We start from the raw sequence: 14804 nt of genomic DNA, 5'->3' as shown, positions 1-14804 counted from the left end.
AGGACCAGGAGTAATGGGTGAAAGGGGAAGGAAAAGAGATTCCACCAGGGGCGTAACAAGGCAGCCCTGGGCAAACTGTAGCCCTGGGCAAAACCTGAGTTGGATGCCCCCCCCCATGGGCGGCCACTCCACCACGTGACATTGGTGCCTGCAGGGGGTGCATTTTTAGACATATCAGCACCAAAATTTCAGCATATCATCAGGAGACTGTCCTTATGCTACTCCCCAAGTTTGGTGAAGTTTGGTTCAAGGAGTCCAAAGTTATGGACTCCCAAAGGGGGTGCCCCATCCCCCATTGTTTCCAATGGGAGCTAATAGGAGATGGGGGCTGCAGTTTTGAGGGTCCATAACTCTCCCCCCCCCAAACCAAACTGCACCAAACCTGGGGGGTATCATCAGGGAAGTCTCCTGATGAGACCCTGAAAGTTTTGAGACTGTGCCTTCAGAAACATCCCCCCCCCCAGTCTGCAACCCCCATTGACACCAATACAGAAAACTCAATGAAGAACAAAGATTCTTGGGCAAATTTCTGGGATGTTCCTGCAGGGGGCACATTTTTGGATGTATCGGCACCAAAATTTCAGGGTACCATCTGGAAACTGTCTTTATGGTACCCCCCCAGTTTGGTGCAGTTTGGTTCAGGGGGTCCAAAGTTATGGACCCCACTCCAAAGTGCCAAGCTCCCATCCCCATGCTTTGGCTAAAGGAGATGGGGTTATACCCTTTGAGGGTCCATAACTTTGGACCCCTTGAACCAAACTGCACCAAACGTGGGGGGTGCCATCATCTCCAGATGATACCCTGAAATTTTGGTGCTGATATTGGGGCTGATATTTGGGCTAGTCACAGTTCTTCTGAGCTCTTTCAGCCCCACCCACCTCACAGGGTGTTTGTTGTGAGGGGAGAAGGGCAAGGAGATTGTAAGCATTTTGAGTCTCCTACAGGAGAGAAAGGGGGGGATATAAATCCAAACTCCTCCTCCTCCTCCTCCTCCTCTTCTTCTTCTCCTTCTCCTTCTCCTTCTCCTTCTCCTTCTCCTTCTCCTTCTCCTTCTCCTTCTCCTTCTCCTTCTCCTTCTCCTTCTCCTTCTCCTTCTCCTTCTCCTTCTCCTTCTCCTTCTCCTTCTCCTTCTCCTCCTCCTCCTCCTCCTCCTCCTCCTCCTCCTCCTCCTCCTCCTCCTCCTCCTCCTCTTCTAGATGGTACTGGACATGAATTGAACTGACCTACGTGGCTATCCTCTGAAGTATTTCTGGCAATGTGACCTGCTGTTAGTTGACACTTATCGGTATTTCCTCTAATAAAGTAATATTTATCACAGTAGCTAAGGCACAAGCCAATCTTGCTTGTGCAATGAACTAACTGGGTGGCCTTAACTCTGTTTATGTATATAACAACTTCAGCAAGGACTTTATATGCCCCAGAAGGGAGAGATAATAAGATATCAGCAAAAGAGGGTTCCATTCCGAAAATTACACAATATTCAGAAATGGCAAAGTCTATGGTATCACATCCCTATTAAGTTTTTCCCCCTCCCCAAATTCCATCCTCTCCAGGTTCGACCCCCCCAAAATCCAGGAATTTTCCAAGTCAGACTTGACAACATTAAGACAGGAAGCTGTAGAGCAGGTGTCTGCAACCTGAGGCTCTCCAGATGTACAATTCCCATCAGCCCCTGCCAGCATGGCCAATTGGGGCTGATGGGATTTGTAGTCCATGCACATCTGGAGAGCCGCAGGTTGCAGACCCTTGCTGTAGAGGAAAAAGATTTTGAGATGGAGGAGGAATATGAGGAGCTGGAAGAAGGGGACATTTGCTCAAAACCGATCAGTAAAATTTCACCCATGAAAGGTCCCATATTCCTGGCAGTTTCCTTTTTAGCTGGCATAACTTTCATTGGATCTACAACTCCATTTTGTTTGCTGTCACTGGTGAAACAAATGCAGAAAAACTCAGGCCCCTTCCACACATGCAAAATAACGAGTTTTCAAACCACTTTCACAACTGTTTGCACGTGAATTTTACTATACCGCACAGCTTCAAAGAGCATTGAAAGCAGTTTGAAAGTGCATTATTTTGCGTGTGTGGAATGAGCCTCAGGGTCTTTTCCTGTACTGATTTCTGTCTTCTGTTTTTGGCTATGCACAGAAATAATTTCTAGGATACTGTTTGGTCTTACCATGTAAGTTGGACACAAGCTAAGCAGGGTTGGTTCTGGCTAGTATTTAGATGGGAAACCTCCAAGGAATGCCAGGGTCACGACATGGAGGCCACTAATGGAAAGCCACCTTTGAATGTCTCTTACCTTGGAAATCTTACGGGGTCACCTGTGACACTGTGACACTTTCTGCCACCAACGATAGCATGATTTGTGGGCTGTACGGAGAGGCATAAATGATAGAACGGTCGAGGCCTTTTCTTCGTTATGAGAAGGGCTGTTTAAGTTGGCCGTGGGCATGGAGTATGACATGTCCCGGATTTGCTTTTGTTTGGTTTCAGTTCTCCGACGTTTCGAGAGAGTCCCTGCCTCCAAGCTTTCTATCCCGGCAGACGGGACAGAGACGGTTCGGTCTGAAACCATCCAAGGAGAACCCGGCGATGTGCTTTGGCGGTGCATTGCAGGTAAGGAGTGGCTTTGCATTTCCTCTTTGTGAAAAACGGGGTGGTGGAATTGGGATGCAGATGAATGCTGGCTCTTCTTTCCAGAATATGGTGGGTGAATTCCTCTTTCTGCGAAGTTAGTGTCAGAGGGTAGCCCTGTCGGTTTCCAGCAGAACAGATTTGAGTCCAGTAGCTCTGAGAGACAAGCAAGATTTTTTGGGTGTAAGCTTTCGAGAATCAAAGGTCATATACCCCCCCAAATCAGAATCAAGCTGTCCCCCCTTCTAATTCGGTTCCGAACTAATCTTAGGCTGTTTCTGCACGGTCCAAATATCCTGGGTTGAGCAAGGGAAATATCTCGGCCCAGAAGTTCGCATGGTTTCTGGTCCGAAAGCTAGTTTGCTCTGCAATATTTCCCTCATCCCGAGATTTTCAAAAATTGCAAATTTGGCGATTCTTTTAAAACATCCCAGGGTGAGCCTGCTACCATGCAAAAACCACGGGAGCAGAAACAGTTTATTTTTCCCACCTGCCCCCCTGACATTCATTCAAGCTGCCACTCAAAAACAACAGCCAATCAGCTGCTTAATCTGATGTTAGAACAAGACATTTTTGAATGAGGGTTTGTTACAACAAATAAAACTAATCAGCTTGCTTAACTCTAGCTAGGAAGTGTATTTGAGATTTAAACCAGGGAAGTCTTGGTTTCCAGGTTGCTGTTGTAGATACAACAGTTTATGTTGGGTACAGATGTCTGTTAGTTAGGCAGCTGATAAGACCATGGCATCTGGGTCCATAAAATCAGAGGCGTAGCTGGGCCAAACTGTGCCCGGTGTGCATTTTATATTTTCCACCCCCCATGGTGCCCCCCCCCGCGGCGCCCCCCTTCCCATACTTACCTTAGTTCCTTTCCTTTTTGAGAACTTTTTCAGACTGCAAAAGGCCTGTTCTCAGTAAAAATAGCCTGATGGGAACTGTACTTCCCAGGAGACCTTGTGAGCCCCAAGGTCTCCTGGGAACTGTAGTTCCTCAGGCTGTTTTTATTGCGAACAGGCCTTTTGCAGCCCGAAAAAGTTCCCGGAAAGGAACTAAGGTAAGTATGGGAAGGGGGAAAGGGGGTGCTGCGGGGGCGCTGCGAAAGGGGTGGGGGAAAGGGAGAGGTGCCTGGGGCGATTTTCCACGCCCACCCAGGCGTGCGCCCGGTGCACGGTGCGCCCCCCGTCCTCTTGTAGCGTCACCACTGCATAAAATAGTGCCAACTCTCCTTTTGATCAGCCAAAAGCAAATAGACGCCAATTGCATTTGCTAGAATAATACTTTTTCAGTTATTGCTTCCTGCCATCCTTCTGAAGGCCAACTGCATTTGGTCAGTGTGAACACCTGGAGATTTTCCTTTTCTTTTGTAGTGCTCCGCCTTATACCACAGCTTCTGTTATGAAATACTAAGTCTGGCGAATGCCTTTGTATTTTCAGAGTGCGAGAAGGATGAGTCGTGTGGGTTTGTCGCGCTGTCCGCTGCAGGGACAGGAACGCTGTGTGAGCTGTACAGCGCTGCCGAAAGCAATTACAATTGCTCCACTTCTGGACTGGTAACCAAATACTGTGGCTTCATATGCCAGGGGTGTGAAGATTGAGTGGGCACCTGCTGCTTTGAGGCTTTTTGAAAGTTGGCATCTGTACCATTGGCTTGTATTGGGACTGGCCAACTGACAGGCTGAGGACTAGAGATTGGTGGCCCACAAAGTAATTATTTGGCCTGAAGGTAGTCCTACTAAATGCAAATGGCCAACTTTCCATTCCATTCCATTTATTAGACTTAATAGGCTGCCCCTCCCATTCCAGGCTTGGGGAGGTGTTGGATTAATAGACTTGATATTTAGCATAGTGCAGAATAAGAGACCATGAGACAGTTGCTGTTATTATATAAAAGAGTTTACTTACTAATAAGGGAAGGGTTTACCTGGAAGAAAATAAAGAACAACTTTCTATTCTAGCACTAACTTGGTTACATTGCTTAGGACCATGTGCTCCTACATGGTGCCTATCTAGCAAGGCAGAGATTCCCCTCTTAAGGTGATCTCAACATTGTGTGTGAGAGTGTGTGAGTGTGAGATAAAGAAACGTACTTAACTTTATAACCTCTGACTACAGTGACTTGTCTCACATAAGCAAGGCTGGGGGTTAGTTGACCAATAGCTTAATCAATGAACTGGTCATAAAACTCTGACCTCAGTAACTAATTAGCATGCACATAGTTAACCCGTTTATGCAGAGGTGGGATCCAGCAGGTTCTCATAGGTTCCCGAGAGTAGATTACTAATTATTTGTGTGTGCCGAGAGGGGGTTACTAATTGGTGATTTTGCCACGTGATTTTGCCTTAGTTACATCCCTCCTCCGCTCCTCAGCAGTAGCGCGCAGAACTTGAAGCAGTCTAGCAGGAGGTGCACTGGCGTGCATGGCAGCCTGTGCCTGCATGCATTCGTTTCCCACCCAAGGACCGGCACAGCAGCTGCGTCCTTGCCACAGCCCCGCCCAGGAATGCCCCGCCCTCAGAATGCCCGGCCATGCCCCCATTGTGCCCCACCCAATCCCATTGGCGCTACGCCACTGTTTGAATCCCACCACCATGGGAACCTGTTACTAAAATTTTTGGATCCCACCACTGCCTTTATGTCTGAATTGTGACAGACACTTGCAAATCCCAACAGGAGGCTAACATCATACTTACAAAATACGGATAAATAAATACCTTAAAAATAAAAAATATATCCAATAACCCAATCAATCAATTTTTGATCCATGAAGCAGTAAAATGACCCTATAAGGGTGGGAATGTTTATTAATATCCCAATAGAGGACAGACAACCAGAAAACAAGCAGCGGGGAGCAAAGGAAAAGGGAGAGACAGAAGGTAAGGGGTGAAAAGTGGGAACGAAAGGGAAAGTGGGGAATAAGGGTAAGGGGAAAGTGCTTTGATTGTGTGTTCCTACATGGCAGGAGGCTTGAACTTGATGGGCCTTTGAGGTCTCTTCCAACTCTATGATTCTATGAAAGGGGACACCAGGTGGGGCTGTGGCTGCCTCAGCCATAAGCCTGGTGGAAGATCCTGCAGGGCTCTGAGCTCACTTGGCAGAGTGTTCAACCAGGCCGGGGCCAGGACCAAAAAAACCCTGGCCCTGGTTGAGGCTAACCGGGCCTCTGTGAGACCAGGGATCACCAGGAAGTTGTTGTTTCCAGATCTAAGTTCTCTCTGGAGAACGTACAGGAGAGACGGTCCCTGAAAAGATGATCTCTGAGATGACTATCCCTTGGAACCTTCAGATGGTATTGCAGAGGAATTTTGATTCCGGGTAGGGTTGCCAACCTAGAGATGGGGGTGGGGATCTCCTGGAATCACAACTGATCCCCAGACAACAGAGTTCCGACCTGATGAAGATCTTGGCGGGGTCACTGTTTATATATGCTGCTGTTTATAGTCTTTACATCCTGCCTATCTCCCCTATGGGGGATTCAAAATGGCTTCCATCATTCTTCTCTGCTCATTTTTATCTAAACAACAACCCTGTGAGGTGGTTAGGATGAAAGTGTGACTGCAAGCTTCCATGGCAGAATGGGGATTTGAACCTTAGTATTCCGGGTCTGAGTTCAACACTATAACCACTGCACCTGCCCTGGATCTCAAGGGGTCTGTTAAGGAGTGCCATGGCGTCAGCCATAAATATTACGTGTGGGTTGACCAAACTTTGCTCATACTCTATGAAGGGATGGAAATCCAATGGGTGGTGTTTAGTTTCTTGGCATGAATTAAAATGGTGCACGCATAACCTGGAAATACGTTGGTTTTAGGCTGAAGGTGTTTTTGACAACTCTGCCGCCGTGAGAATTGCGCATCTCAGCTGCCTGATTAAAGTAAGAAGCCGGGATCAAAACCCAGTCAAGGTCTACTTGAAAAAAGGTATGTCCATGGGAGGAAGTAATTAGTATGCTATATGTGGGACAGATAAGAACATAAGAACAAGCCAGCTGGATCAGACCAGAGTCCATCTAGTCCAGCTCTCTGCTACTCGCAGTGGCCCACCAGGTGCCTTTGGGAGCTCACGTGCAGGAGGTGAAAGCAATGGCCTTCTGCTGCTGCTGCTCCTGAGCACCTGGTCTGTTAAGGCATTTGCAATCTCAGATCAAGGAGGATCAAGATTGGTAGCCATAAATCGTCTTCTCCTCCATAAATCTGTCCAAGCCCCTTTTAGATAAGAAAAGAGTTCTCACCCCAGATACTAGGTCAGTGTTGGTGAACCTTTGGCACTCCAGATGTTATGGACTACAATTCCCATCAGCCCCTACCAGCATGGCCAATTGGCTGATGGAAATTGTAGTCCATAACATCTGGAGTGCCAAAGGTTCACCAACATGGTACTAGGTTCTCCAGACACACAGTGGTGATCCCCCAGGTGCAACCAATTTACTCACCTGTTGGTGTTAGTTATACTTCCAGAGACTGTGATAAGCACACACATAAACTGCCTAGCTTTCTCCAGCAAATTTGTTTTGCTGCCCTCCCATATGTGCAATCGGATAGCCTTGTGTGCAGGTCCAAGACTGTCACTAAAGTAAGCATATCCAGGTTAAAGGTCAATCACTTTCAAGAGATTTAAAGGAGCCACCTGGCAGCTGCTTTTTCGGCCTGTCCATAATGTTTTGCTGGACTCCTTTTGGCATGCAATTTCCCTCTCTCTTTCCCAGGGCAAGAATTCACAATAGCTGGAGCCAAGACCTTTGAGAGGACTGATTTCCAGGATGTTGTTTCTGGCGTGTACAGGACTCTGGTTCTGTCGGCAGCTGGGACATCTTTGACAGATGTTCATCTCTTCTGCCGCCAAGTTTGCAGCCAAGATGCCTGCTGTGACGGCTTCATCTTGAGCCGGGTCATTCTGGATGGAGGTAACCGCGTTCAGACCACAGATGCAGAACAGAAAGTCGATCCCACTTGATGGGAACATTTTGTTTTGTTTTTGTTTTTTAAAAAATGAGAGGAGATATAATCGCTCTTCTTGATACCACTGCAAGTTTTCTGTGGTTGCCAAAGGACAGTTTGTCAGGATATTTATTTTGAATATTAGAATGTTTTACGCTGCCTCTTCAGAGTCCTGCTCGAGGCATCTTTCTTTTAGAAACTGCACTTTGAAACACAAGCCATTATCAATGCAGACAGAGAATACCATGAAGAAAGAAGAAACATGGAAACCATTAGAACTATTTTTTGTGTGAATTATAATATAGCCCGATAGAGAGAGAGATTTACATGTTATTACATTAATATAGCACATAGGTAGGGGCAGTGGTGGGATCCCAAAATTTTAGTAACAGGTTCCCATGGTGGTGGGATTCAAACTGTGGCATAGCGCCAATGGGGCTGGGCGGGGCATAACGGGGGCATGGGCAGGCATTCTGAGGGTGGGGCATTCCTGGACGGGGCTGTGACAAGGACGCAGCCGCTGCGCCAGTCCTTGGGTGGGAAACGAATGCACGCAGGCGCAGGCTGCCATGCACGCCGGTGCACCTCCTGCTAGACTGCTTCAAGTTCTGCGCGCTACTGCTGAGAGGAGGGGCGTAACTAAGGCAAAAACCACGTGGCAAAATCACCAATTAGTAACCCCCTCTCGGCACAAGCAAATAATTAGTAACCTACTCTCGGGAACTTGTGAGAACCTGCTGGATCCCACCTCTGGCTAGGGCAGGGGTAGGGAACCTGCGGCTCTCCAGATGTTCAGGAACTACAATTCCCATCAGCCTCTGTCAGCATGGCCAATTGGCCATGCTGGTAGGGGCTGATGGGAATTGTAGTTCCTGAACATCTGGAGAGCCGCAGGTTCCCTACCCCTGGGCTAGGGAGTAAAGAATAAACAGGGAAAGCAATGGTAAACTACCCCACAAAAACAGCTTGCCTGTGAAAACACTGCTTGCAGTGGTACCCCAGGGTCGAACACGACTGAAGGGGAAACTTTACCTTACATTAACAGCAACGGGTGGTAGAATTTATCCACCCAACGTGCGCTTATTTAACCAGTCCTTTAATAATGTTTCATTATACTTTCCTTCTAGAATTAGGAATGTGAAGTTCCATAGATGATCTAAGATGATGTAATATGAGACCCCCAATTGGGGGAGCTATTTTAATTTCATTGATTTCTATTGTACTTTTCTGTTGTTTTCTATTGTAATCCAATGTATTAAACTCAATCAATAAAAAAAATTGGAAAAAAAGAAACACAAGCCATTAAAAGTACAAAATGTTAGATATCAGCAACAACAAAAAGTACAAAATGTTAGATCTCAGCAACAACAAAACAAGAAAGAGTAGACTATTGATGCTCAAATTAAAAGTCTGGGTAAAAAGAGATGTGTTTTAGCTTGGAGCCGGGCAAACCTCTAGGGGGAGGGTATTCTAAAGACAAGGAGCCACAGTAAAAAATGCCCTGTCTTTAGTTGCTACCTTCTGTTCCTTTGAAGGCACCAGGAGGAAGCATTGAGAGCAGGAATTGAGAGGCAGATCTTAACTGGCGGGCTGGAAAGTATGGGAAGAGATGGCAATATTTCTGTAAAACCAGAAAACTGTAATGTTTTCCTCAACTTTATCCAGGTAGTATCTTGTGTGGGCTTATGAGTTACCCTGACGTATTCACCTGCAACATGAACGACTGGGGTGGAACCGCAACACGTGGGACAGAAGACCAGTGCGAAAGAGAAAATTATGCTGAAGGGAGCAAGCAGTACTCATTCCGTCTGGGAGGCCAGGTGCTGACCGAAAGTAAGTACCGTGGTTTCCTGGAGGATGCGCCAACTGTCTTCTATGTTTGCTATTCCTATGTAGCATCTGTCCATTCCTTGAAAAATTCAATGACCCCCCCTGCCCCCCTGCAAGCACTTCGCATTTCCTTTTAAGTTTAGAACAGGCCTTTTTATGGTGGTACTCACCAGTACCAAGTACCAGCATCTTTTAGGAAAGGGGCTTCCCCAAGCCCTGAGGGAAATATTTGAGGTAATCAGTAGTAGAAGAAGAAGAGTTTGGATTTATATCCCCCCTTTCTCTCCTGCAGGAGACTCAAAGGGGCTTACAATCTCCTTGCCCCTCCCCCCTCACAACAAACACCCTGTGTAAGGAACCAGTAAAGTGCAGGCCAAAAGTAACTGTTCAAGTTCTTTATTGAGCTGGCATTCTAAGTCGATCCCAAGCAATGCGGGAACTGACCTCCCAACGTTCGAACAGCCTGTTTTGCGGGCTCCCCACCAGTTCCCACCAAAGTTAGATAAACAACAGTAGTTCCCATCCGAAAACCTCATTGAAACAGTTTCACACAGACAGGCAGAAGAAACAGAAGATAAGGATACTGGAAACTGCAGATACTAGAAACACTCCCCAATCTGGGCGTCCCGCCAACCTTGTCAGATGAAAACCGTCCAAGGCTAAGCAGCAACTTTACACCCTGTGAGGTGGGTGGGGCTGAGAGAGCTCTGAGAAGCTGTGACTAGCCCAAGGTCACCCAGCTGGCATGTGTGGGAGTGCACAGGCTAATCTGAATTCCCCAGATAAGCCTCCACAGTTCAGGCGGCAGAGCTGGGAATCAAACCCAGATCCTCCAGATTAGATACACAAGCTCTTAACCTCCTACGCCACTGCTGCTCTTTATATATACCATCTAGCCAGCTGGATTGAATAGAATATAGTCATCTTCTTTTGGCCTCCGGGGCAGGGGGAGGGTTCTGGAGGGGATTATGTCCCGCAATCTGTTTTTTTTAACAACTTAACATCGTTTTGTAACATTGTAAAACATTGTAAAACATTAACATTGTAAAACATTAACATTTTTAACATTGTAAAATCGTTAATGGACATTTTATAGCATTGTTGTTTTAATTTTTGTATGGTGTTATTTTAAATGTTTTTAATAATTGTTATTAATCTTGTTGTAACCCGCCCCGAGCACTACAGGGATAGGGAGAATACACATCTAATAAATAAATTAATTAATAAAATAAATACCAGCAGTTTAAAAAAAACAAAAAAAGCGCACCGAATTAAAAACATTTTAAGCCTGCGCTTCTGGTAAGTTCAGAATGGCTTGCAATGAAAAACATTGTCATGTGCAAACAAACAAATATTTAATGCATATAAGTGGAGGTAAGTATAAATGCATCAAAAATAGAAAAAGTGTGGCATATAATAGTAATCCTCAGAACCGCAGTGTCTTAAAGAAGACTGGATGAACTCTCCAAAGGGTAACTGTGTCTGGGAAGGACTACACAATCTATTATTACTTTCACATGTATAAGTAAAATCAAATGTAAGATAACCAGTCCAAAAGTTGTTGATCACTCCATCTTTGCACTTCAATCCTGGTGTGCCCAGATTTGACCAGGAAGAGTTTCCTAGCAGGGTTGAAGTGCAATAATGGCGGAGGAAGAACCTCAACAGTAGCCGGAGGCTCGGGGGTGGGATGGGGGGTGGGACATGGATGGGGTGAACTGCTTGGCCTAGGATTGAAAACATTTGCACTGGTTATTTTATTTTACTTCTGCACGTGAAAGTTATAATATTATTAGATTCTGTCGTCTTCTCTAGACACAGTTGCCTTCAGGAGAATTCATACAGTCTTCTTTAAGACATTGCAGTGATGAGAAGAGGATCATTCATTCATTCATTCATTCATTCATTCATTCATTCATTCATTCATTCATTCATTCATTCATTCATTCATTCATTCATTCATTATTGGATTTTTATACCGCTCTCCCCTGGAGGGCTCAGGGTGGTATACAAATAAACATATACAGATAGGGGAAGTTAAAACCAGTACAAATATAATACAAGCCCTGTCTCCTTATTAAAACCAATAAAAGCAATACAGCCAGCATCCGAGAACTAAAACCGACCCCCCCCCCCCGGGAAAACCGAAGAGGTCCCCACTAAAATGGGCCACATAAGTAAAACAAAGAAAGAACAAGGGAAGGAGGGTAGGAGACCGGGGGCACCCTCAGCAGCCGACCCCCCAAAAGTCCAGTGGAACAGCTCAGTCTTACAGGCCCTGCGGAACTCACCAAGGTCCCACAGGGTCCGGACAGATGGAGGGAGGCTGTTCCACTAGGCAAAAACATGATACAGATTGCCATTATCTTTTCTGTTTTTGATCTGTTTATACTTTATCTGCTCTTAGATTATATGCATTACATATTTTTTTTTCACTTGATTCTTATAGGGTATATATCCTGAGTATAGTGTTTTTGCTGACATTGATTTCATTTTGCCCACTATACATACAAAGAAATTAGCAAGAGTTACATACAAAGAAATAAACAAAACCCTAAGAACTCTGCTCATCCCTAGCAGGAAGGACTGTTGGAAGTGATGGTCACTGTGTTGACCGCCATCTTGTATGAGGAAGTAAATTATATTTCCTTTCTTCATCAGCTTCTGGGGTGAAAGGAAGAAAGGACAACTCTTTCATCAGCTTCCAGCGTGTTTATCTATGGAGAGGTGAGTGTTCTTTCTTTAAGTGCTATTTCTGGAAGGAAGATTGCCCAGCTTAGGGCGATTTCCCACTGGCGATCAATCCTGGGATAGTCACCCAAAATATCCAGGTTTCCTCATGATCTCCCCACTGCCGAACCGCAGAACACAGATCAGTCCCGTTTCTGGCGCTCCCCCCCCCCCCATCATGGGATTCTCCTGGACCTGCTTGTATTTGCACCTTTTTGAAAAAAACATTCCTATGGGAGCTAATAGGACAGTGATGGCGAACCTATTTCCACGGGTGCCAGAGGTGGCACTCGGAGCCCTCTCTGTGGGCACGCGCAACCAGAGTTCGTCATGTGGGGGGCGGAAAATCATCCCCCCCCACACACAAACACACATCTAGGCTAGCCTGGGCCACTGAGCACAACATGCGCGCACCGTGGTGAGCAGGGATGACTCGGCTGGCAGGCCTGGTGCCTGTGCTCTGGGTGGCTACTGCCTTGGGGGGGGGGGCGCAGAGGAGGCAGAGATGCTAGAGAGGCACAAAGCGGTGCACGTGGGACTTGCTGGAGGCTAGAGCAGGCTGGCCTCTGCTCGAGCGGGTGGGGCAGAGGAGGGAGCCAACTGTTTTTTTTTCTAAACTAAAACCTCAGCAGTCAGGTTAAATTGCCGGGTTGGCACTTTGCAATAAATAAGTGGGGTCTGGGTTACAGTTTGGGCACTCGGTCTCAAAAAGGTTCACCATCACTGTAATAGGAGATGGGGCTACACATTTGAGGGTCCATAACTTTGGCCCCCATGAATTAAACTTCACCAAACCTGGGTGGTATCATCAGCAGAACCTCCTACTGATACCAACCAGGTTTTGTGAATTTTGGTCCAGGGGGTCCAAAGCTATGGACACTCAAAGGGGGTGCCCCTTCCTCCATTGTTTCCAATGGGAGCTGATAGGAGATAGGGGCTACACATTTGAGGGTCCATAACTTTGACTCCCATGAACCAAACTTCACCAAGCCTGGGTGAAGAGTCTTCTACTCTGAAATTTGGGTGCTGCTAGTTTAACAATTGCACCCCTGACAGCAGGCACCCCCTCAAGGGGCAGGCCTAGACGTCTTCATTAGAAACATGATGCAGTAAGGATGTTGGAACCTGGATGAAAAGGTGCCGATTCTTTTGAAACTTGGTTGTATCTAAATTAAATTTTCAGTGGGAATTCAGCCATAGTTTTATAGTAGCTGAACTGAGAAAGCTGAGCTGGTTGTGAGAATCCCACAGGGAGGGCATAAACCAGGAATCCCCAACCTTTTTGAGCATGTAAGCAACAGCTCAATTCTGACCCAGCTTGCTGAGCGCAACCATAAAATGGAGACCAGAAAGGAGAGGAGGAATGAGAAAGGGAGGGAAGAAGGGACACAGGGAAGAGGATAAGTAGAAGAAGAGTTTGGGTTTATACCCTGCCTTTCACTCCTGTAGGGAAACTCAAGGTGGCGTTCCAACTCCTTTCCCTTTCCCTTCCCCTTTCCGTAACAGACACCTTGTGGAATAGGTAAGGCCGAGAGCGTTTGGACAGAATTGTGACTAGCTTCATGTGTAGTTGTGGGGAAAACAAACCTGGTTTACCAGATAAGAGGCCGCTGCTCATGTGGAGGAGTAGGGAATCAAATCCATTTCTCCAGATTAGTGTCCAACGCTCTTAACCACTATACCACACTGGAGAAAGGAAAGGAGAAAAAAGAGAGGGAAGGGAGGGATAGGAAGGCCCGCAAGATAACTCAAGGGCACCAGGAGTGTCTGAAATTTCATTTTGCTTGCCTTCTAGATTCTGACATGGTCACTCGAGTGAGATCCAGTGTGTGCGATGTTCCGGTTGCCCCAATACAGACAGAGCCAATACCGGCAGGTACAGGTATACCAAGAGTGATCTAAAGTGTGTTTCTCTTAGCAAAAGTTGGAATCTATATATGTATATATAAAGCTAACAGTGTTTTTGTTGATGACAGTATACCTCAGTAACTACTGGGCCAATTCCTCTGAAAATTCCCAGTCACTATAGTCAGCCAGGCGAGAGTGCTTTTAGATGTTCACATACCTGAAATTTCACACCTGGCCCAGGTGAAACGCCTTTTTCCTGGCGCTCCCTGGTGAAGGACATGCAGCTGCCTGTGTGTCACTGTCTCCCTTAGAATGTTCGTACTGCTTAGAATGTTCACTCAGATGGCCAGATATGAGCAGTGGAAACAGTACGTTGGCAGTCACTCGAGTGGAAGTGAAACACATACACACACATACACACGAGAAAGAGGGAAGGGAGGGAGAGGGAGGGAGGGGTGGCATGCAAGGGAAGAGAGGGAGGGAGAGGAAAGGGACGGAGGGGGAGGCATGCAAGGGAAGAGAAGTGAGAGAGGGGACAGAGTGAGGGGTGGCATGCAAGGGAGGGGAGGCGGGGGGCCAGCATCTTGATATGACCCACCCACCCTAGCCCAGGAGGAAAGGGGAGAGGGAAAGGAGGGGAGGGTGGCATGCAGAGAAAAGAGAAGTGAGGGAGGGAGAAAGAGAGGTGAGAGGCGACATGCAAGGGACAAGAGGGAGGGGCCAGGCACCCTAGATTCCCTGAATACTGCGGTTACAGTTAAGAAAACCAGGCTCGCATTACTCAGGAGTAAGCTCGGTACAGCAACCGTGACATACTTTGAATGG

The 14804-nt window shown here is 46.7% G+C and overlaps 1 protein-coding gene across 1 annotated transcript in view; it reads left to right on the top strand.

The window, feature by feature from the left end:
* The window catches only part of TG (thyroglobulin), a 188198-nt gene that overhangs the window by 56059 nt on the left and 117335 nt on the right, over positions 1-14804 (top strand). Inside the window, exons 20-26 of the mRNA XM_048508584.1 lie at positions 2497-2619; positions 4072-4187; positions 6446-6554; positions 7340-7537; positions 9237-9404; positions 12063-12128; positions 13927-14013. Of these exons, the coding sequence (XP_048364541.1) occupies positions 2497-2619; positions 4072-4187; positions 6446-6554; positions 7340-7537; positions 9237-9404; positions 12063-12128; positions 13927-14013 (867 nt within the window). The remainder of the gene's footprint in view (positions 1-2496; positions 2620-4071; positions 4188-6445; positions 6555-7339; positions 7538-9236; positions 9405-12062; positions 12129-13926; positions 14014-14804) is intronic.

Source organism: Sphaerodactylus townsendi, linkage group LG09, assembly GCF_021028975.2.
Source record: "Sphaerodactylus townsendi isolate TG3544 linkage group LG09, MPM_Stown_v2.3, whole genome shotgun sequence".
Lineage (NCBI taxonomy): Eukaryota > Metazoa > Chordata > Lepidosauria > Squamata > Sphaerodactylidae > Sphaerodactylus > Sphaerodactylus townsendi.
This window is presented reverse-complemented; position numbering and strand designations above follow the sequence as displayed.